The sequence below is a fragment of the Phoenix dactylifera genome, chromosome 4, assembly GCF_009389715.1.
Source record: "Phoenix dactylifera cultivar Barhee BC4 chromosome 4, palm_55x_up_171113_PBpolish2nd_filt_p, whole genome shotgun sequence".
NCBI classification, from domain to species: domain Eukaryota; kingdom Viridiplantae; phylum Streptophyta; class Magnoliopsida; order Arecales; family Arecaceae; genus Phoenix; species Phoenix dactylifera.
The window spans coordinates 8,170,912-8,195,731 of record NC_052395.1 but is presented as its reverse complement, the minus strand read 5'-3'; the positions used below and the strand labels follow the sequence as shown (position 1 = coordinate 8,195,731).

General features: G+C 42.0%; 1 protein-coding gene and 1 long non-coding RNA gene across 2 annotated transcripts; both read right to left on the bottom strand.

Annotated features, from left to right (window-relative positions):
* Positions 1 to 446: 446 nt before the first annotated feature.
* Positions 447 to 2,512, bottom strand: LOC103714217. The gene is made up of 2 exons (XM_026807318.2): positions 2,162 to 2,512; positions 447 to 1,483 (listed from the first exon to the last, which is right to left on the bottom strand). Exons 1-2 carry the CDS (start codon positions 2,187 to 2,189, stop codon positions 984 to 986), a joined length of 528 nt encoding a protein of 175 aa, XP_026663119.1. The 5' UTR covers positions 2,190 to 2,512; the 3' UTR covers positions 447 to 983.
* A 7,226-nt stretch (positions 2,513 to 9,738) lies between these two features.
* Positions 9,739 to 21,437, bottom strand: LOC103714189. The gene is made up of 3 exons (XR_005511425.1): positions 19,919 to 21,437; positions 10,217 to 10,423; positions 9,739 to 10,040 (listed from the first exon to the last, which is right to left on the bottom strand). It is a non-coding gene; the product is annotated as an uncharacterized LOC103714189 (long non-coding RNA).
* Between the last annotated feature and the right edge of the window lie 3,383 nt (positions 21,438 to 24,820).

The following is a 24,820-nucleotide window of genomic DNA, read 5'->3' as shown; positions in this document are numbered from 1 at the left end:
ATAATGTGCACAAGTTATTTTATTTACTAAAAGAAAATGTTATTCCATTCGCTAAGTCTTTCTAATTACTTCCAACATGAAACTTCCCATTTCTTGTTCGTCATGCAAATAAAGCATTACCACATAACCCACGCCAAATAGAAGATTCGTGCACAGTTGTAAAAAAAGCAAGGCAAAATTGTAATTTCACCTAGCAGAACTAATCAACAGTGAGTAGAACAGATCAACCAGAATCTAAAGCCCTTATATGCTTGCAAGTTGCCGGGTATGCAAAGATTATAATTACTGATTCAACTTAAGGATGCAGTATAGCATCAAAAGAAAAAAAGGAAAACTTAAAAAGGCAGTAAGTAGATAAGGATTACAATAGTGCAAGAAAAGGGGAAGTCTTATGCAAGCCCAAGGTAGAAACAAAAATTAGAAGATGCATACAGGAAGGTTCACTATGGGAAAAAATATTAAAAATATTTGCAATGGAATGACTTAATGCTACAATGTGCCTTCCACCTGAACCCTATATATCATTTTTTTTACATCTTACTATAATACATCATCACAGTTGCTGAAATCAATTAACATAAAATGCAGGAAATGGAAGCAGCAGAATAGAAGTTAGAAGCTCACCATGCAGCTTGCTCACTAAAATACTTGTTAGGCTGCTTCTACCAGAGAGAGTGCAGATTGCCGCTACAATACTCCATAACTAAGAAATAAAACTTGTCTGTTTCAAAATGAGAATATAAAGTTGGCAGAAAAGGGTGATCAAGGAGGCCGAGAATTTCCCTTTCAGTTTGTGCCCGGATTAGCTTATTCCTACTAACAAGTGAGGTCTTGTCCATCACCTTCATTGCAACATAGGTGCTAGCGTCCTTGAGCTCGACAAGATAAACATTGCCAATGTCTTTATAACCAAGGCGCTTGAGAAGCTTGAAATGGTTTAGGCCAAGAGGGGGTTCCTTGGAATTAACTGTCTGAATGGCCTTCTAACGAGACTCACTTCCAGTGTGCCGCTTGATGGATGCTGTGGTGAAACTGTCTAAGCTGTCACTACAGGTGCTACCAGTGCTAACTCGGATGACAGAGACACATGAATCGCTGATCCTTGCATCACCGGACTTCATGCATGATGTTGTCATTGAGGTTGACATGGGCATTGAAGTTGATGTCTCTGATTTCATTGGTATTTCCAGGTTAGGGCAGGGGCTTGGGGGGCCTGACAGTGGCCATGAATCCTTTGTTGTCAAAGCAGTACCATCTCTGGTGACTGGTTCCAATTTTTTCTTGTTCCTTGATGCTTTCTCCCCTGTCTCTGGTGTCGCTACTAGATTCGCAACAGGTACTCGGGCAGGGGCAAGAAATATAGGACACTGGACAGTTCCTGTTCCATGACCCAGACTTCTCATTGTATCACCATTATACTCTGAAATTGGATCCATTTTTTTGTTCTTGCACAATGATTTCATCCTACAGTCAATGTGAATATCTGCATCGGGCAACAAAATAGTCAATGTTACCTCACAAGCAGATAAATTAAAATGTTGCATGGTTATGGCCAGAAACAGGAACAGTACGCAATAACTGGTTTCTGAGAAAGTATCAATAAAGCAATCTAAAATATTACCAAAACTATAGCAACAAAAATTGCATTTTTACAACCATGTTATATAGTAAAATTTTTGACGAATTGATGTTCCCTTTGCATGCTGTTAATTCAATATCTATAAAATGTCCAATAATCCAAGAGTTGGGAAAAGAGAAACAAAACGGCACAATGTATGCTATTAACACCATAACTCTAATATTCTTTCTCTTTCCATGGGCTTGAGTTAAACTACTCTGTAAAACTTAACGAAAAACAATATTTTTTTAATGAATTCTATCAAGTTTTTTTTTCAGGGAATTCTATCAAACAGAGTTTAAAAAAAAAAAGACCAGTTAACAAGAAAAAAAATCACAGAGCGCAATCAATCCAAAATTCAATAACCCAACATGATTACAATATCACCCAATAAGTATTAAATAATTAGAGACAATTGAAGTTTCCCAAAGAATGCCTCCAAATGACAAATACAAAATTAATTAAAGGCATGACGCATATTTCCATGTCAAATTAATAATAATCCATTAAGCGAAGAGGGGGAAAGAAGGAATAACTTTATACCAAGCTGGTCCGTCAAAGAATTATACATAGAATCTGATATATTCTCCTATCACCGTCAGCTATTCCCGAGCAACTCCACAATCTCTAACCCTTTGTCGGATAAACCACGAGATGAAATTTCCAAGAACGAGAAGCTCCACGGACAATCCCGAATGTGATTTGGTGATGAGAGTCCGCCACGATAGCCATCGAGAATGTTGGTGGAGTCGTGGGGAGAGGAGAGGGAAGCGTGGAGGAGAGGGAAGAGGAAGAGGGAAGAGAGCGTGGAATAAATAGACATAGAGCTGGAATTAGAGCAGGGAATAAAGATGGTCAAACATAACTCCGAAATAGAGAAAGAGAGGCGACGTGGGGGTGGCGAACCGAGAGGCGAAGGAAGCGCGAGCCAATGGGAAAAAGAAGGCCTCGAACCGAACACCGAGCAGACGAAGCGCGAGGGCATTGTTCTGGCACGTGCGAGGGAAAAAATGAATGGCGATGGCATAACCGAAGATTTATGATGAATCTATACCTGCAGTACAAGCACTGAATTTGGATCTCCTATAATTTGATAAGCATCTTATACCCTTCTTATTATGTATGAAATTATTTAATTAGTTCAAATGAACAAAAATTATGTACAAGACTGCTTGCATAAATAATATTGTACACAAGCTATAATACTAGATATATTTATGGTATTTTAGACTTTTTTAATCATAATTAACACTGATTCTTAATTAATACAAACTAATGCTCTGTGAATAGCTTAATTTTTATGGATGTGATAAATAATGCTATTGGCTGTGCCTTTTCTTGGCGTCAATTTTCCTCACCATTTTGGAAGTTCGGTTATTCTTCTGGAATTGTCTTTGTTTTCTTTTCATTTATCTCTAACACCCACTATATAAAACATTAGGCTGTCAAGATGTCAGTTTACACCTAAATTAGATTCTTTGATTGGTTTCAAAGAAGAACCAGAATTTGAGATTGCTATCAGCTAAGAGGGCCACCGGTCTCAAGGTTTGTATTCAATAGGTATTCACTATTTTGTCCATTTCTTTGTGTTATTCCTTGCAAAAAAAATTTCTGTGCTTCTTTCCTCATTATCAGACTAAAGGTTGGATCTTGCTCTTCTTCTTCTTCTTCCTCTTCTTCTTGCTAAACTGGGTGATCTATACAACACGTGTACGGATGTACCCAATAAAGTCGGAAAACAAAATATCACAGAGCTCCCGAGGCAGCTTTCCGTCCTCTACCTATAGGGTACTACTGGCATGGTTAGCCACATACGTGGCCACCCAATCCGCAGCTCCGTTGGCTTCTCTAAACACATGCTTCGCCTGGACCACCCCTCCGTCCCTCATCATCATCCAGATATCGCGGATCAAGAGATGGTCGGCAGCACCGACCCTCTGACCCCCTGGATCCAACTAATAACCATGGCCGAGTCACCCTCCAAAATGACTGAACTAGCTGAGAGCACATACTGAGCATGTCGAAGACCCGCCCAAGCAGCTCTCAGCTCCGCTCCAGGGACTGTGTAGTCAAATAACTGACAGCCTCCCGCCACCACAACTCTGGAGTTCGGGTCCCTAATGACGAAACCCGCTCCACCCTTTGTGCCACCATCCAACACCGACCCATCAAAATTGACCTTGAGGAAGCTTGGGATCCTAGGCGAAAAACACCGTACGAGAAGCTGCCGAGGCAGAATGGGAACCCCAGATATCCCGAGCTATCAAAAATTCTTCTAAGGAGGAAACACCACTAATCTCTACCGCCTGCGCCCGGGCGCTCTCCGCCACGAGCCTTGGCGACATGCTCTGCTCGCCAAAGGTTCAAGCATTCCTTGCCAGCCATATCTAGTATGCTGTGCATGTCGCTCTAATCGCCTCTTGGCATGTCAATGGGTTGCCCGACCACCAATGGATGGTCCGTAAGAACTGGTCCCCCTGAGACCAACCCTCCTATAGCAGCCCCGCCGCACGCCACGCTGCCCTCGCCCAAGTGCACTGAAATAGTGCATGGTCCACCGACTCATTAGCTCTGCATGCCCTGCACTCAGGGGGCATCCTCAAACCCCGTCCGCTAAGTACTACTCTCGTCGGAAGCCGATCCCATACGACCTTCCATAAGAACAGTGCGACCCTCGGATGGAGGCCTAGGCGCCAGACCCAGGCACACTCCGGACCTGGCTCATGCTCTGGCCGGAGCACTCGGGAGAGCTCCTCCACCCTCACTCCGGTCCTACACGACGTGCTCCACACCCGGGTATCCGGACCCTCATACCCCGGAATCGGAAGAGACCGGACCCTCTTGGCTAAGTGTGCCCCAAATATGTGACCCAACCTAGACTCATCCCAAGCAACCCCGCCCGGGACGAGGAGGTCGCAGACCCGCAATCCCTCCACTGCCTCAATGTCAACCATAGTCGGCCAGAGTCTCAAGGATAGGGCACCCATCCATGGGTCGCCAACCACATCAATACTCTGCCCATCGCCTATCAACCATCTAGTATTCTCTCCGACTGTGGGAAGATATCTTGCGATCTCTCGCCACATGAATGAGCAGCGACGCCCACTGCGAATCGCCCCTGCAGTGCCCGTCCGACCATATCTGGAAGCCATGGTCTGACTCCAGAAACCCTGTGGCTCCAACATGAATCGAGCTGCATGTCGGGCAATCAGCGCCTCGTGCCGCTCCACAAGAGACAACACCCCGAGGCCACCCTCCCTCACTGGTAGGTAGAAACTCTCCCATGCCATTAAATGCATCCCATGACCCCCTCCATACGACCCCCACAGGAAGCTCCGAAGTAGCCACTCGTTCCTCATCAGCACTATTTTCGGAACCACTGTGTTGGCCATGAAGTGGACCGGCATGGAAGCTAGCACTGATTTAATCAACGTCAATCTACCCATTATAGAGAGTGAAGATGCCCTTCAGCCCTCCGGTCTGCTCTAAATCCTCTGTACCAGACCAGAACACTCAGCCACCCGTAACCTCCTGCCCGTGATGGGTACTCCCAGATAGCTCCAGGTCCCATCCTAAACCGGCATCCCCAATATCCTCCGAATCTCCTGTCTGACCCTATGCTCAGTGCTAGGGCTGAAGGAAATTATTGACTTCTGAAGGTTTACCTTCTGCCCCGACATTATGCAGTACTCCACTAATACTCTCCTGAGGACTCTGCATCTGCTGTCCGCGCCCTAGCCCGGAGTAGACAATCGTCTGCAAATAGTAAATGTGATATAGACCGAGACCCCAAGGCGGGAACAAACGCCTCCAGCTCCCGGTTAGCACAAGCACCCCGCAGAGCCCGAGATAGGACATCTAAACAGATGATGAACAAATATGGGGATAAAGGACATCCTTGTTTAAGCCCCACGGTAGACCTAAAGAAGGGGGAAGGCATGCCGTTGATCAAGATGGAAAACCTCGACCCCCGGACGCACCCTAACACCCACTCAATCCAGATCTCATGAAAGCCAAAGCACTCCAAAGCACGTCGTAAGAAACTTACCGAATTCTGTCGTAAGCTCGTTCCATGTCTAGCTTGACAACCATCTTGCTTCGTCGCTTAGAGGCCCGTCGAAGATCCCACATCATTTCTTGGGCCAGCACGACGTTATCAGAGATATTCCTACCTCCCACAAAAATATCTTGCTCCTAGCAGATGAGGCCTGGCAGCAAATGCTTCATCCTGCCCACCATTATCCTTGCCACAACCTTATAAAGGGTTGTGCACAAGCTGATGGGCCTGAAATGGTTGGGCTCCCTCGCATCCTGACACTTCGGTATCAGCGTGACAAAGGTAGCTCTCTAATCATCGGGCATTACTGCCTGACTGAAGAAATACCGCACAGCCTCTACCACTGCAACCCGAATGACGCCCCAATATCTCCTAAAGAAGAATGGTGGAAAGCCATCCGGCCCTGGAGCCTTGTCCCCTGCCAGGGCCCAGACAACCTCCTGCACTTCCTCCCCTATCACAAGTCGCACCAGGAGTGCGTTCTCCGACACTCCGAGTTGCGTATCTGCTCTCGGGAGCTGGCCGACATCCCCAAACTCCCTATCCTCCATCCATCTGGACCGAAAAAAATCCAGCAATACCTGACTAACCTCTGCCTCCCCCTCCACCTGCCGACCAGTCCCATCTCGCAAGGAACGAATCATGCTCCTCTGCCTCCTGATGACCGTCGTCCGGTGGAAGAAATTAGTATTCCGATCTCTCTCTCTCTCTCAAACCCACTGGATCCGAAACTTCTGTCTCCAGAAGATCTCATACTGGCGTAACAACGAGTGATGATCAGCAAGTAGCCCCCGTAAGCGCCTCATATCTGCCTCCGGGAGCTCACCCTCCTGATCTTCTCTGGTTTGAAGGTCGCTAATGGCGACCTCCACCACTTCCATCTTCCTAAAAATATCTCCCACCACCTCATGGTTCCAACGGCCAAGCCGCCTCTTAGTTAGTTCCAACATTCGTGATACCCTCTGCATGGCATTGCCGTGCGCCGACAGGGACCATGCCTCTTGAACAATGTCCCAGGAATGAGGGTAAGACAACCACACCTTCTCAAAGCGGAAGGGGCTATGATGGTCGGAGTCTGAGACTGTTGATAACAACAGTGGACAATGGTCAGAAGCAATGTGGGATAAATGTCTAACCTGATATGTAGGAAATCGGATGATCCATTCAGGGGTCACAGTAGCCCTGTCTATCTGCTCCCAAACCCTAGCCCCGCCAGACTGGTTATTACACCAGGTGAATCGAGGTCCAGAGAAACCAAGATCCACTAAACCGTTCCGTGATAAAAAATCACGAAACTCTCTTCGATCTACTGTATTGGTAAAGGGTCGTCCTCCTCTCTTTTCACTTGCATTCAGAATACAATTGAAATCACCTATCACCGTAGTCGGAAAACCCTGGGCAACTAGATTAGCAATCTCGTCCCATAGGACTCTCCTATTCCTATAATTGGTGCTCGCACACCCCACATAATACCCATGGAGCAGCATTAGGTTCTGTAACAATCATGATAACTTGTTGGGGGTAGTTGTGGAAGACATCCACTATCGCCACCCCCCGCTTCCACAACACCAAGATACCCCCTGAGAGCCCTCGGGAGTCTATAGCATAGGACTCCCAGTCGGCCTCCAAGCGGCGCTGCACTCGACGAAGTCCGTTGCCGGATAACCGCGTCTCACAGAGAAAACAGATCTCAGGGCTGTGGACCTGCCTAACCTCCTGAATGACGCCCTAAAAGATGGCTTGCCCGCCCCTCTACAATTTCATGCTAGAATCCTCATGGGGAAAAGTCTGAAAGGTCAGCCACAGGCTCATCCACCCCTGGGCCATCGGATCTAGCGCTACCTCGGGATACATCCCTCCACGCTAACCGTCATCCTCACTCGCTCCAGAGACAGCCCGCATAACTGCCGCTCGGACCTTCTGTACCACCGTTGGATGATCCACCGCCGGTCTACTGGTGGTCCCTGCAACCGCAATCCGGTCATCACTGCTCTCCCTACTGTCTCCCCGGGGTACCACCTCCCGGGTGGTCTGGGCCAGCTGCTCTGCCTCGAGGTGGCTGACCGACACCCGGTCCCCAGCCCCATGGGCCCCTCCGCCCAGGTCACGCTCGCCCGAGCTAGACTCCTGCGGGGGGCCTACTGTGACTCCAATGCCCGCCGGGGGGGGGGGGGGGGGGGTTCTGGCCTGGATCTCTCCCCTACCTAGGGCGAAGAACCAAACCAGAACACTATAGATGATCCCCGTGCTGGGTCCTCGATGGTATCCACCAGCCCAGGCGCACTCAATGCTCCTGGTGACCTGAACACCTCTAGTCCTAATGTCTCCGGGTCCATCACATCGTGCCTACTCTCCGGGTCCGTCCCCCTGCACGTGAGGCCAAACCAGAAGGGACCAAGCCCCGAGAGAGCGAGCCCAGGGTATGCCGGCTCACCAGTAGGCTCACTCGAAGCCGGATGCTTGCGAGGCCCACCAGGCGTGGGTGGCCCACTGGGCACGCGCGGCCCGCTGGGTGCGTGCGGCCCGCTGGGAGTGCGCGGCCCTTTGGGCGCGCGCTCCCAGCAGGCGCGCTTGCTGGGTTAAGGGCAGGCGGCCCAGTGTGGGTCGGCCTGCCCGTCACCCCAATAACGCGCGCGTCACGCGCAACGCACGTGCGCGCGCCAACCCCCCCCCCCAAACAAGCCGATCAGCCCCTTATTAGCCCGCGGCCCAGCGTCCCTGGGCTGCTTGCTGGACAGGCCAGCCGGTAGGCCGGGCTGCACAGTCAAGCTGGCCCGATGCTCCGCCGGCCCAGCCTCAAGCGGCCTGCCATCCGAGTCGACCAGGCCGTGTCGACTCGGCCGCTGCCGAGCTGGGGGCCCTGTGCTCCGTCGCCCACCCCCTCCACCGGCGCGGGTTTCGGCGGCGAATGGCGGCGGGCGACCTTGGTTGGTTTCTGCCAACCGTCGAGGTCCGGAGGAGATATGACCGAAGGGCTAGTCCGGTCTCCCGGAGAGAGCGGCCGAGGCAAGGGCGACTTGGCCTTCGGCTCAGCCGTCTTCTCCGGTCGCGGCGGCGGCGGCCCCCTCGGAAGCCGAGGTTGGTTCTCCACTAACCAAGGACCATAGGTCGGCCCTTGATCGACCTCCCCAGTTCCCGACTCCGAGCCTGCTTGAGAAACCCCCAAATCCACCCCCCCCCCTCCTCCGTCTGCTCCGACACCGACTGGCGGCACGCCATCGCCGAGTGGCCTATCCTGCCGCATCCGGTGCAGTAGTCGGCGATGTTCTCAAAGATAAAAGGCTGCCACCGCACCGTCGTCTTTTCCCGAATCAGAACCTCCGGAAGAAGGGGCTCAATGGCATCGATCGCCATCTTCTCCCGCGCGAAACCCATGGCTCGCCGTTGCTCGGTCACCCCGTTAACAGCGATCGGCCGCCCCGCTTAGGTTGCTATCTCTAGTATGGTCGCAGCCGACAAGTATTCCAGCGGGAGCCGGGGTAGCCGGAGTTTGCGCCGGGGGTGGTCGCCGTGAAAACGGTCATCGTATGGCTCTTGATCTTGCTCTTTAGGTAGCTTGATTTTTTCTTGTTGTGTCCCTTTTTTTTTATATAGTTTCTTTTTCTCTGTTTGTCACTGTCTTTTTCTATATGAGTTGTGTGGACAAGTTACTTACACTTTTTTTAATAGTTTACTATAGATTCCTATGTCTAAATTATATGTTTCATTAAGTTTTTATTGTCAGGGCACCGTTCTATATTTAACTTTCCTAAAATTTGGTTCTGAAAAAAGAACTCACTTTTTCTTTTTCCATCATATTTCCTTTGTTATGTTTATGTTATATTGTTACTACTATAAATTTCACAATTATATAGAAAAAGGAAAAATCTGATCTCCAAGATATGAAAGAAAAATGAAGAGCAACAATATCCAATTTCGACCAATAAATCACATACGATCAGTTTTCCCATGTAGTACATGTATCCTCTCACATGCATCAAACGACACAAACTAGTTATTAGTAATTCCAAAGCATAAACCTAACCAATGAGATAACATAAACCCAAGCAGTGCCATCAGCATAGAGACAATCGTTAACTTGAACCATAGACGCAAGAAATCATCGCTTACAAAACTAGATAAAGCCAAACCAGATGCATACCTCTTGTCATTCATTACATCAAAAAAGAGAACTCAGATGTAACTGGCTGTCGAGCGTTCATGCCTACTGGCAGCTCAAAAGTAAACAAAACATCCACCATTACAAACATAAAACTAAGCTCCAAAAGGACTGGGGAAGGTCAGCTTTTTCCGCATAACATCTCGCCAACTTCCTTCCAGTATTCAACTAATTTATGGTCTTGGGTTTCACCTGTTCCAGCTTGCCTGCAGCAAATATGGCGTATGCATCAGCAGCATACCGGTGGAGTAGAGGACAGCAGCAAAATATGTCAGCCCACTATGCATATGCTAGCCAGATGATGGGGAAATTGAACAAGGAACACAAAAATAACTTCAAACAATTTGATGGAAACAAAGAGATTAAAGTTAGATCCACTCACTTGCTAATGCCAGGGAGCTGGGTCACATGAGTCCAGTCACCTTTCAAGTAACTTTCAGAAAGATCAATGATCAACTGAGCGCGCTTCCACTGCAAGCCCAGGCTCCACAAGGACCACAACTTATCCGCTATCTGCTCCTTGAGATTCTCCTTCACAGACTTTGCATCAGGAAACAGAAGGAAAAAAACCTGACAATACTTCTCGAACCTGCACCCGAGGTGACCCGTGAATCGGCTGATGGCCATGACAAGTACAATCTATATGCATATTCAATTTTTGTTTGGAACCTGTTTCCCTTGTCATTTTTTCCACATTACAACAAGGCCTTTTGAAGTCTTTATTATGGGGGAAAAGGGGGATGTGGTCTCTCTACCGCTCAGCATGTATATATCAGCATTTCATTCTGGCCAGTCACTGAGGAAAGAGCAGCAGCAACCTATCTAGGAATCTAGCAAGCAAGAACACTGTGCAGGGAGAGAATTAATTCAAGCAAGAAAATCCAGTTCATACTCGGAAATCAGGTATGTTATATATGCAGCTTATTTTCCATCCTTTCTTTTCTTTTTTCTAAACTTTTAGGTATCCCATTAAGCCATTCAACTCTGCATCCAAGCTGTTTTCCCACTTTATCTTATCCTATTAAGATTATGTGTTCACCAAAGGTTCTATGACATATTTGCCCTCATCAGATTATTTCCAACAGGAGTTGGAGTATGGTGCAGCATAAAAGAGGATTTGAAGAACACTGAACATAAAGTTCCCAAAGATCTTGCCACTAGTCAATTTAGGAAGACCGAAAGAAAGGAAACAGAGCAAGTAACAGATCGGAACATTGTTTGTTTCTTCTTTTATGGTTATGCAATCACTTACGATGTGTTACTATGGTCAGAGTAACCAAATAATTTCTCAGCATCACCATTGCACTTGCATCTGATTGTAGGTTGGCTGTGGCACCATACATGCTCGCGTACTTGTATATCGAATTTGCTCCACCATGGTCAATAAGGAAGTCATGATCAATGTCGAAGGTCCGTTGTACTTATGATAGTTATGGCTATTTTTCTACTTTCCAAAGCTTTGACCTGAAGATCAAGATTGATCAATACCAACTATTCTTCCACATGGTCATGATCAATATCATGGAAATCCGAGCGAAAAAGCTTTGGCAAATACATTGCCTTCTTTTTGGGCTTTGCTATCAATTGGGATAACAGTTTGTTCCCTCCCTTTCTTCAATTTTCTTATAGCCTTCTTGGTTCATCAATTTGAGCAAATTAATATAGGATTTAGCTAGTAGCAAACTTCAACCTGCTTCGACATCAGCATCATCAAGATGGAACAAAGCCATCCAGGGTGAGTTTTTTCATGGTTTACAACCTTCACCATGCTTTGATTTCACAATCAAACAATAATGGAGTCAATAATACTTTGAACCATAACGTGACTACAAGAATTGAATAATTAGTGATACATCTTCTATATTAAACAATATCTTTCAAATCACATGGGTATACCTTTTATAGTTTCTTCAATTACAACATAAATAGAAAATAATCTTGAGCCATCCCCTGTTTCTAAAACAATTACTTATATGATATATACAAAATACGTAGAATTTATTGATATCTTCAATTATTTTAGATGGTAATTTTTTTAAAATATTTCAAAAGGAATGAAATAAAATATATTCATATTTTATTTTATATCAAATAGAAAAAGTTAATTCTTTGTATGAAAAGAATTGATAACTAAAATGAATACCATACCTGAAGTTATACGTGGACCTCTAGAGAGGTGTTACATTCAGCCTTGTCCAAATTATTGATGAGGAATTTTTTAGACATCTGGTAAGTGGTATATGCAACCTGATTAAAATTAACAATAATGATATAGGGACGCTTGGCCAATGGACCTCAAGTATTTTATGTGTTCTTGTTTATATCAGTAGGAAGAAGGCATAATTGAATGTATATGGCATCATTGAAGAATTCATACCACCTTGTTTGCACCGAAACTAACAAATGCCACCCAAGATGCCATAATAATCTATCCAAACTACCATAATAAGCCAAGTGATCCAAAAGGAGACCAAGCCATTATGGGAAACATTTTAAATATGGCAAGCTTCCATAATAAGCCAAGCATCATGGGAGACTTAAATTGACACTTATTAGGTTGTATATTATTGTTTACACCAGCTAAGACTTTAAGGAACTTGGCTGCGAAAGGACAAATATAAGAAAGGGCATGAGTTAAGGGTTTCATTATATTTGATAAGGTTGATCCGAACCAAACCCAAAATGTTCGGGTTCAGGTGAGGTCTAAGTTAGGTTGAATTTACAGTTCAAGTCAAGGATCTAGCTGTCCTTTTAGGTTGGGCAAGATTGGGTTCAAAATTGAATCAGCCCCATCCTTTCTTGACCCAAACTACACTCGAATGATATTAGGATTCAATTAGGTAAAAAAAAAAAAATCTAGATCTGACCCGAATTTTTAGATCGGGTCCAATTATCGAACCCAACCCAATCCACGAGTCTTCAAATATAGATTGAGTCAAGTCTAATCAAGTTGGCACCGTGTTGGCTCACAATTGACCAAACCAACTTGAACTTCTGATACTAAGATAAAAATGTCGAGAAGATAGAAAATTAATATCATTAAAAAATAAAAATAAAATATTTCTATTATATAATTTACAACATTTTAAGATTTAATTATAAGTCTATAAAAGACGCAATTATTGAAGAAATCTATTAAGAATTATTATTTTTGTTTACTCAGATTTTACATCATCCCTCGTGAAAGGCATTAGAGGCTATTCAATGATGCTTGACTACAAGTACTAATCTTTTGTAAATCCTCTAAGCCCACTATAAAACCACTACATACATGAATGCTATTCCACGCTCATTCCGAAAAAAAGGAGTGGGACATCCAGGACATGATTATTGGAAATAGCTAAACTAAAATCTTAATATATTGCACATAATCTACATGTTGCATTAAACAAAGGTTACAACTATCATTGCAAATTGTACAATCTACATTCTTGTTAAAAGAGATCGTTTACACGTATCTAGCAAAAGCAATGTTCATTATGGTGAATTCAAATTGAAGTTTGTAGCATGTCCATGCTAAAAAATATTTAAATGTTTTTGAACTAAAGCTAAAATCTAAACATTGTTCAGCAATATGACATAAGGAGAAAGCTCATGTGATGGAGATGGGGGAAATCTTTTAAACACCAGCATCCATAGAATGAAGAAGAAACATAGGATTAACAATACGCATTGTCAAGACAAAGACATAAAACCCAATAATAGATCTGATCCTTTTCCTTTTGTTTCTAAATCCTGCCCTAAGATAAAGCCCCTGAGTCAACCCAACAACCCGACCAACTTAAGTCCATATACAAGCATTATGAAGTTTGGCAGTCCTAATTTGAAGCTTTTTCATTTTGCCCCTTTTTCCCTTTTACAACAATAAGATCAAATATGCCACAGTCCTATAACAATTTACTGATACAATCACCCTCGTTCAATTTAAATCACTTCTTTAATTTCACCTCACTTATAAACCCCAATCCTTACAAACCACAACCATTAGATATAGGTCAAGTTGCAGAGACCAAATACCATCACCTTTGTCTCTTTATTATTAGCAATAAGAAAACCTAAAAACAACCCAAACTTCCATGGAAAGCCTTTTACCAGATTTCTTCAACCTTCCAACTATTTAAAAACCTCATGAAATCCTAACCTTAAAGATCCCTATATTTTCTCCTTTCTTGAATTATGCCTAAATCTATCAAAAAAGTTCAGAATTGCAAACAACATCTAAAGCCTATTTTCCGGAATTCCTAGGCCGCTTCATCGCATTTGTTCAAAACTCTAGCTCTAGGTCCTGCATCAACGCGGTATTCATTGCAAACCCAATCCATACAAAGTTTAAGATGCTATCTTCTTCAATGAGAAGAAACAATTATCAAACTATGAAGGTTATCTGATGCAAAATTATTGTTACAAGAGCATAATTCCAAGTATGGTCTTCCAAAGAAGAAAGATCAATCAATTAGACGACTAATTCTATAGTGAAATCAAAAAAGGGACATCCATCAAACCACAGGAAGGAATATTCACATCTTTTCCACCTAAAACTACACATCCCACATGGAAACCTTGTCCATCATACAATTTTAGATAGTGTCAGGCCGCCTTACACAAGAGTTGTGCATCCATTACTTTTAGGTGTGGTGAACGAACAAAATCAAACCTTCTGCCAATAAGGATTGGAAAGAAAGGGATTGATAAGATGACAAGGAAAGCAAGATCTTGGCTCTAAGACCTTTCAACAAGAAACCACTTTTGACAGAAAATCTTTTGTCAACGGACATTGTTCTTAGAGAAGCTAGTATAGGTCATCGTGAAAACATTGCTTCCAAAATCTCTTGATAACAAAGTAACAAACTACTTTTGATAGCGCAATCCATTCACATTGGTCCATAATGCGATGACCAGACATATATGGAGCTCCAAAACTCCCTATTTCCTCTAGGCACATCGTGTTTGAGCTTAGAGGCATCATTTATACATACATATATACATATATACATACAAGCGTGCATGCATGCATGCATGCATCCATACATGAAATGCATGCATGCATGCATGCATGCAAGCATGCATCCATCCATCCATGTATGCACATCATGCTTGCATGCATACATATAGTTTGAGCATTAGGATTTAGGGACATATCTACTAAGTATGAGATTTTACCATAAACCTTGACAAATTAACAAATATTTCATCATCATATTTTATACATGCATATATACATATAGATACATAGTACCAAGCTTTTAAATAACAGTGGAGCAGCTTGATGTCCACCGGGAATGGGCCGAGATGGGGCGAGTCGTCTACCATTCTGAGCGTTGGTATGAAAGGTGTCTTGTCCATGGAAAAAAAAAAATACGAGGACAACCTTATTCCGCCGTATTTAAGACCTTGATACATGCATCCATGCATACATGTGCATATAAATATATATACATACATATATGTTCTTGTAAATGTCTTTATTTAATCATTGTTATTAAATGATTAGATCACTAACTATAGATGTTTAAATCACTTAAAAGTTGATTAGGTGATTAAATAAAGGAACTTATGCATGTCTATATACATGAGTTGCTTCAGCTTCCAAGTTAACATGAGTCATAAAACTAAGCGTGCAAGTTGACCAAAGTCACAAATTTTCCAACCTTGTTAAACAAACTAGTTATAAAAGGTGAAAGTTAATTATATTAAAAAGAGAAACGGAGCTATTTGTTTAACTTTTGAGAAGGAAAAAAAAGCTTCCTTTGTTAGGTTGATTTGATTAAAGCAATATTAACACTATTTTGATGATCAATTGTATTGGAAGTGTAGTTAGCACTTGAATGAGGTGGATTTAAAATTTGGAAGGCCTGTGTGGTGTTCTATAACATAAGATGCATTGTTATCTGGACACAGGACATGGGTGTCAAGTGCCCATGTGTCATAAAGTGTCTGACATAGAAAGCTTTGAAAATTACAGGCATGGCACCAATTTCATACATATATATATATATATATATATATATATATATATATATATATGTATCCTCATGCGTATATATGTTCACATGTATATATGCATGCGTGCAATGACACACACATGATACACATATGTAGCACCTCACACACTAAATAAATAACAGGTCTGTTTTTGAACCACTAAGGGCAAACTTGAAGTTTCTTCTAAAATAAAGCCCAATCCTCTTGGCTCATGGTGAATCGGATCTAATAACCATTTGATCTTAAACCCACTTTCCATAAGATATGCGCCCAGATCTTTCTACATTCTAAATCCCTAAGGATCAATAAGGTTCCCGTGGCTTGCCTCCTATAGCAATGAAGATGATGGACATGCCTAAAGCAATGGGATGCCACTAAGTTTCTTGAGTAATATTTCAAAATCAATGAATATCTAATATTGGGCTATCATGTGAGAAATAAGATTCTAATCCCAAACACAAACTAATTAGATTCGTAGCTGAGGTTAAGACCCTCAATTATATGATCGTAACTACAGATATAGAAAGCTGATGATATATGATTTGTTTGTCACTCTATACGAACCAAAGTCAAAGTGCAATGTAAGGAAACAATATAGACATCAAGAAAACTATTTTGATAAGGTGATAAGGGCCTAGAAGTGTACGGAATGACCTTATGTGATAATTAGATACTAGCCAAGGCCAACAAACATAAGCATATTACCTTATTCTGTTATTATGATTGGAGGATTGCTTTGTACATAAGGTGATTCCAACTTGGGAGAAGCAATGCTACACAAACCATTGGTCCATGTTGGAAAATATGCCGGCACATCAAATTAGTAAATAGAAAGGCAAGGAAGGAGAGAGGGAAAGAAAGTAGATAGAATGAGAAGGGGAAGAAAACGAGGGAAAATCCCACAACCACCACCTTGCACAGCAATTGTTGACTACTATATGCCACTGCTGCATGGGCATTCCTACTGATCAAATAGGAAAGAAGAAAGAGACAGTCATATGGTGAGAACCTGACAAGAGTGATTTATGGCAACATAAACTTAAAAAATAATTAGGGCTAGAAGTGGGCCAGGCCGGGCCATGCCCCTACCCGAACCCGGCCTAAATTGTTTTTCGAGCTTCGGGGCAAGCTTAGACCCTAAAATTTTTGGATAATCCAGGCTCGATCCCAAGCCTGAGTCTGGCCCGAATTACCGTTTGGGCCAAGAATAGATTCAACTAGACCTGATTGATGTTTAATATGTCATAATATTGCTTCACAAGACAATGATCTAGTTAAAAATTTGGCTTTCTCCTATAACACAAGTAAATGATACATAACACATTATTCTCAGCTAAACTCATTTTAATTTGTCCTTTACTTTCTCATTATTCTCTCTAAATAACAACATACAAAAACAAATTGATTTGGGCCCGAATTTGGTCTCCATTTCAGGCCTTGTTCGAGCTCAAGCTTGGGTCGAGCCCGAGCCCGGCCAATGACATACTCGAGCCCGACCTACAAAAAAATAGGCTCTATATTTAAGCCCAAACTCTGTTTGAATATTATCGGGCCTAGCCCGAAGCTCGGCCCAAGCGCATTTCCAGCCCTTTCTATACCTTACCTCTACTCTTCCTAAGCAAGTTCATGAAAAGAGGCCATGCAATGGCATGTGGCAATTCGTCCATGATGTGGATTAATTAGTTTCTTTTTTGGTTCTAACAATGACCATTGGTTATACATTTTCACAAGTTCTGATAGGAACTTTGCAATTGTATGTTTCCATCAAGGAAACTCCAGGTCCAGTTAACACCGACGTGGGTTCGGATGATAAAATTTTGATTTTGAGAATCATGAATGGGCCCCATGAAGCAGCTAATTTGACATATCAGTGCAGCCTTAGTAGCTCTAAGGCTTCAAAATAAAATTGATATGTTTCAAGTAAGTCCCAAATTTTGCAAGATCTGAAATTCTTTTTATAAACAGGGAAAAAGAGAGGGGCTAAAGAAGAAAAGATGGAATACAGGAGGAAAATAAGTCCAAAGAAATTAGGCAAGAATTGATGAAGGGCATCTGAGACTAGCACCTTCAGCAACATCAAGAACACCTCAAATTTCGAAAATATATTTGGCAAAATCATGCAATGGTCGTACCAAAACAAAATTAGGAGAACATGGCGATGGCACAAGTAAAACATTGGCTTGGAGAGGAGAGTGGAAGAAATAAGGTTTGATATGATGACACAAAAGTGATGTTTAAGGCAACTAGAAAGTGATGAAATTCATGCAGCCTTCCACTCTTTCTAGAATAGTAAAATGTCTTGTAAATCTTCCCCCGATAATTCCAGAAAACAACAATGTGAATTCTTAAAACAAGCCAACGCTTCAAGAAACCAAATACAATCCTGGCTACTTTCCAAATTCAAGAATAAAAATGTTGCTGAAACTATCAAAAGAACTACAAAACTAATTTAATACAAGCTTCGATCAAAAGAGATATGGAAAAAAGAAGAAGCTTCCTAACTTCGCAAAATCTAATTTCAAAATGTAATCTTGGTTGTACAGTTCAATTGCTCTAATATTAGCTGCCAATCCGAAAGAGATTGATATTTGAAAATCATTCTATTTGTTTAAGATCAAAAATTAAAATATTTTCTTGCCTTTGAATTTTTAACTTTCACCACAAGCAATATATGTTACTTTCCTTGCCAATCCAAAAGAGATTGATATTTGAAAATCATTCTAATTTCTTGCCTTATAATTTAGCGTAAGCATGGAGGATCCGAATCTAGGTTTAAAAGTTTGAAGCCTATGAAATGTCATCAATATTCAGATACTTCTGAATTGGAACTGTATTGTAAGCATTGGTCAAGTGTGTGACATAATGAAAGGGCATCGTTTATGTGATATCGATGGGGAAGTCTTTTAAGAAATCAGGAAGGACATAGAGGAAGAAAAAACATAGGATTAGCATTTAAAGAGGTCGGTATTCTTGATTACTTGTCAAGAAGCAAAAGTGCAACAGCATATTCTGTCCATTTTTTGGTTCTATATTCAACCATAATATGTAGGGCTTGAGTCCACCCAACAGCCCCAACAACCTTAGTCCATTTAGTTGAAGTTTTTGTCTATTACTTTATTCTCTATAACTTTTCTTTGTTCTCTTTCAATTGTCCCTTTTATAGCAACAAAGATGAAATCTATCACAGTTTACTGATAAAATTACCCTAATAAGCCACGTCAGTACGAATCCTCTTTTAACTTTAGAGTGCTCATAAACATCAACCATTATAAGTTTTAACCATAAAATATATGCTGAGTCATCGATATCATGCACTTTGTCCCTTATTCTCAAATGTATAATGAGAATACCTAAACAATCCAAAATTGTGCAGAAAATCCTTTGCTAAATTTCTTCATCCTTTTAACTTACTAAACCTCAAGAAATCCTTTAACTAGATTTCTTTAATCACACCCTAAATCTATTCGATTTGGTATCATTGCAAATGAACCAATAAAACTTTTCTGTTATCTTCCTTATGCAAGCAAGGACAAGGAACAACCATCAAACCATGAAGGTCATTTGATGCAAGGGAAGTGTTACAGGTGCAGAGTTTCGAGAGCGTTATTCCAAATCTGGTCTTGATCAGAAGGCAGATCATTCATTGAGATGATTGATTCTACAAAGAAATCAAAGAAGGGACGTCCATCAAACCATAGGGAGGGGGCATTCGCATCTTCTTTGCAGAAATCTACCTACTTCACTCAAATAACCTTGTAAAGTTTTGGATAGTGCCAGGTCATCTTACATAAGTGTTATGCATGCATCACACTTAGGCGATGCGAATGGACAAAATTAAACCTTTTATAATTAAGGCCTGGAAAGAAAGGAATCGATCAGATTCCAAGGAAAAAGCAAAATTTTGGTTCTACAACCTTCAACCTTCTGTTCGTGCACTGACTGTTCCCAGACAAACTAGAATGGGTCATTGTAAAAGCAAAGCGTTGGGGAAGCAAAATTTTGTTCATGATGTTAAAATTAATTCCAACGGGTGTAACTAGTCTTGCCAAGAGGAGGAAAGGAAAAGCAATGTGTAATTTTTGGGGGAGAAAAGGGAAGCTACCTGATCGCCCGTTGTTACATTGAGCAGGATGCATATAACCAGGACCCTCCACGGATCGAAGCAGTGTCTTTCTTCAGTTTCTTGCAGGAGGGTGTGGGACGACCGCGGAGCATCCCACACATCGTGATCGCTGACTCTCCTGTAGGCGTCCGAGTACTTCTCCTCAGCAGATAGCTGGATGCTGCGCCGTTTTCTCCTCCCCTTGCTGCGTTTCTGCGGCTGCCTGTTTGCATCCGTGCTGCCTGTGTTGCCCGTCGTCCTTGGCCTCTTCCTGGCGGTCGCGCCACCGGAAGAGGCTTTCGCCTTCCCAGTGATATCTTTCTTGACATCAACGACGACAACCCTCTCGCCGGGACAGGGGAAGAAACGGGTGACCCGTCTGGCGGTGGTGGTGGAGGCGGCTGTCATCTTCCTTTTCCTATTCCTGAGAGACGGCGGTGGAGGAGGAGTGCCGGAGCTAAGGAGGTCTTCTCCCTTTCCTATTCTACCATCAACCCTTCTTCCTTTGTAGGCAAAGGATTCAATGAACTCGGCAGGCAACAGGCCGTCGAGGATTCTTCCTATTGGTAGTGCCCTGGAGCGACGATGATGGTAGTGGTGGAGGAGGAGGAGGAGTATTGTTGTTGTTGTTGCTGCTGCTGCTGCTGCTGTTGTTAGGGCTAAGTAGGCGCCATCCCTGTCCTACTCTTTTATCAACCCTTCCTCCTCCTCCTCCGCTGCTGCTGTTCCCCTTCCTGATACCATCGTCATGTCCTCCGCCTCCTCCTTTGTAGGCGAAGGATGCGAAGAACTCTTCAAGCGACTGGCCGTCGAAGGCAGGCTTGCTGCTGGTGGCCATGGTATTCCTATCGATCTCCTCCCCTTCTTCAAGGATTCAGCTAGGCAATTCAATTAAAAAAGAAACGGAACGAAAGAAACAAACCGCGGCAAAACGAAACTTGAATTTGAGACCAGGCGCCGAAGAGAGAAAATCGGCGGATTGGGCATGCAAGCTCGAAACGACGACCCGCCGTCACTCCCACCCTCCCCCCGTTGCCTTCTCTTCCTCTTCTTTAAAACAAATAAATTTTTTTTTGGCTGTATTCTGAGCACCGGTGTACCGAAAAAATAAATAAATAAATTTGATTCTCGATCCGATCTTATCATTTAATTCATCAAACTCAGCAAGATAACTCATCTCACCGGCCCTCATGCCCTAAAAATTTTTAAATTGCTAATATATCATTGTCCTAAGATTAAGAAACACCCATATTCATCCGATAAATTTAGAGCCGATCCATATTTCCTTTCTAAGTTGAGATGACCTGAGCAACCTGAAGAGGTATTGGAGCATCACCAGACTTGATAAAGAATTACTATTAATAAGTTTTGTAAATTGACGTACAGTCTGCAAAATAATTCGTACAAATTTTATAAAGAGGTTTGCTCTTAGTTTTCTTAACTCTATTTTTATTTCTGTTTAAGTGTCAAACGTGACCTACAAGAAGAAGGAAGAAGAAAAGGTGGTGGAGGAAACAATATATAAATAAATGAATTACTCGTCAAGTATAATTTGTTCTATCAAAAACTTAAATAGTTAAAAGATCCTTCAGTTTTTTATATTCCAATCCAAAACTTTATTTTTTAAAAAAGTTTTCTCACGTCTCCGATCCAAAATCGTGAGCCGAGAGTCGCAGCAACCATTGCATAATCATAGAAAACTCTTCCCACAAGCATGCAAAGTATCTCATCATGATATCATAACCAGGCAGCAAAAATAATTTAAATAATAGCATTCAAATTCTAATTAAATGATAAAATGATAAGTCTTACAAAACCAATAATATTCTAAAATCTTGCATCAATTTGTACCAAAAAAAATCTTTCATCAATCTAAAACAAAATCTAATCTAAATAAAAATGTCTATATCTTGTCTCTAATTACTCTCTCATCATAAATCTCCGAGTCAATCTAATTCTCCAGATATGTGAAAACAGTAATAAACCGTATAATGAGCTAAACAATCCAGTAAGTAATTAATACCTTCGCTAGACAATTCATATAACAGCATCAAATATAAATATAAATTACGATTATCAATATAAAGACAATCAATTCCGTTATGAAACACAAATCCATTAAAAATCCGTATCTTTCAAATATTCATATACGTAACCATAAATCTGATTTGAAATAAATTACATTCAACTTAACAACCTTTAACTATGGCCGCAATTATACCCCGTGATTAGGCTAGAAATATAACCGCATTTATATCTTACGGAGTGGATCATACTACCGCACTTATACCCTACGAAGTGGACTAAAAAAACCGCACTTATATTTTACGGAGTGGGCCAGAATACTGCACTTATACCATGCGGGGTGGGGAGAGAATCCTACATTTATACCCTATGATGGGCCAAAATCAACAATTGTTAGAGTACCAATGCATAACTCCCAATTGGCAGAATTCAAAATATAATCAGACTCAGAGTTCAAATCTAATACACATCAAAGTTCTTTTTATAAAATAATAAATATATCATAATTCAATTAAAATATGCATATACGATGTAAGAATGTAAATAATTTAACAATAATCTCAAAAAATATTACTTCAATTTATATATCTATATTTCATTCAAATCACCATATCGTAAAATTCATAAATCATATATAAATCCATTAATAATTTATTAGATGTAAAAATTGTTGGGTTTCCCAGTGCCCTAGGGCGCAACGGAAGATACAGGATTATAAAATTTTCTTATAAAACCCATTATATGAAACCCTAATAAGCCAAAATCATCTTAATAATATAACCAAATAATATAGAAAATATAATCTTGGTATAGAAGAATACCTATCACGCTATATCCAATATGTCTGAAGATGTCCTAAGGTGCCCAAATGTTCACCCTCCGATGTTGATCCACACAAGAATGGGTTCAAGACTCTAGCTCCACCAAAACTTGATTCTAATTGTTCAATCCTTCCAAAGAATTTAATTGGCTGATTTTCCTTCACTTCCTTCTTCCTTTCTACCTCTAAAACATTCACTAGCCTTTTTGTCCTAAAGAAGACCCTCTTGTCTTGGGTTAGGACAAAAGAGAGAGGCTTGTAAGAAAGAAGGGATAAGGGAGAGAGAAGGAGAAGCTTTTTCTTGGATGATGTTTAGAACCCCAAGGCACCTCCTTATTTATAAGAGATGGAGGGCTGCATCATAAAGGGATGCATCCCATTCACACACCTCATCATGATGAGGCATGTGCCAAAAGAGGCATCCCATCATGATGGGGTGCTAAGGAGAAGGGTGTATCAACTTCTTTCTCATGTCTCCCTCTTAAATCCTGATAATCCAAGGGCCCAAATGCAGTGAACCAAAGCCAATGGTCCAGATCTAGGCGCCATCTAATGGTCCAGATCAAGGCATCATCATCCAGGGTGCCATCCAATGGTCCAGAAGCAAGATGCCATCACCGATGGTCCAGATTCAGGCGCTGAGCAACGGTCCAGATCTTTCATCCAGAGAACCATCCAGTGGTCCAGATTCAGGTGCTGACCAATGGTCCAGATTCTTCATCCAGGAATCCATCCAATGGTCCAGATGAAGGCGCCAACCAGTAGACCAGATCCTTCATCCAGGAAGCCATCCAATGGTCCAGATGAAGGCGCCAACCAGTGGACCAGATCCTTCATCCAGGGAGCGATCCAATGGTGCAGAAGTGAAGGCCCTATCAAACCCAATCCAATAGGGTTTAACCAACTTAAAGAAAACATTAAACCTAATCAAATCAGGTCTAATTAAAGCCAAATGGGTTCCAACTCTTGGCTAACCCATATTAGGTCATGATCTAATCATATTAGATCAACCTAACCTAAGAATCATATTCGAATTTAATTTGAATCAGGAGCTATGGTTTGCAACACGTGCTAGCATGTTCATCTTGCAAACATGATCTAATCCAATTAGACCCTTAATCAATTCCCTTGTGTGTGACCCATTGGGTTCCTTATCTTAGCCAGCAGTAGGTGCAGGTGCAAGTTGACCTAACCTGATTAGAATACCTCTAATCCAATTTAGGTTCAATTTAGTGCTAAACCTGACTTAGCAATCAGAACCTTTCTGATGCTTTGATCTAATCAAACTCTTTGATCCGATCAACCCACAAGACATGATTGACGTCTAGCAACGTATCATGTCTACCCGGAAGATGAGAAATGTATTGGACAAATCCAAACATACCCTTCAGTGGCAAGTTACCGTGCAATTCAATTTCTCAGTCATACTACATCCTGAATAAGTGCATGAGTATGGATCAATATCAAACTCAATCACTTATCCAGGTCTCTCTCAATCTTTTATATGATAATTCAAACAATGAAACATTAGAAACTCTTTCTAATATTCATTTTGCTTTGATCAAAGGCTTCTTGAATCATCATAAGATTAGAGTAAGTAGGATGTTACTTCTCTTACTAGAAGTGACTGATTCCTTGTTGACCTACTCACAACCTTCGTACAAAATCCACCATATCCAGAATACCCCGTACACAACGCAATGTCGTGAATGAGGGTAAACCAAAACATAGCTTCAAGTGCACAAGGTACCATGGTGATCTCAGGTCTAAGGATCACTTGCACAACTCCCACTATGAGAACCATCTTTTGATAATTAAGTAAGACTCCATAAGATGTTCTCATGGCTGGTCATTTCAGTGAACTCATTCCTCTAATGAGCACCCACATCTTTGTATTAGTGTCTCACACAAGTGATTGTGAGATCAATCACCCTCTACATCGAGCATACATAAGATGTGCCAGTATTTCCGGTAATATTGATCCCCGACTCAATATACCAATTTGACTGGAAATATTCTAAATTAGAATTTTAGGATTTTAGGTCTCACTGGTATGA

Bases quoted from the DNA above. Each gene is read 5' to 3' on its own strand.
- LOC103714217 (XM_026807318.2), bottom strand. From the start codon at position 2,189: ATGTATAATTCTTTGACGGACCAGCTTG. The intron at 1,484-2,161 runs GTATAAAGTTAT...TGCCCGATGCAG, and splicing joins TTCTTTGACGGACCAGCTTG to ATATTCACATTGACTGTAGG.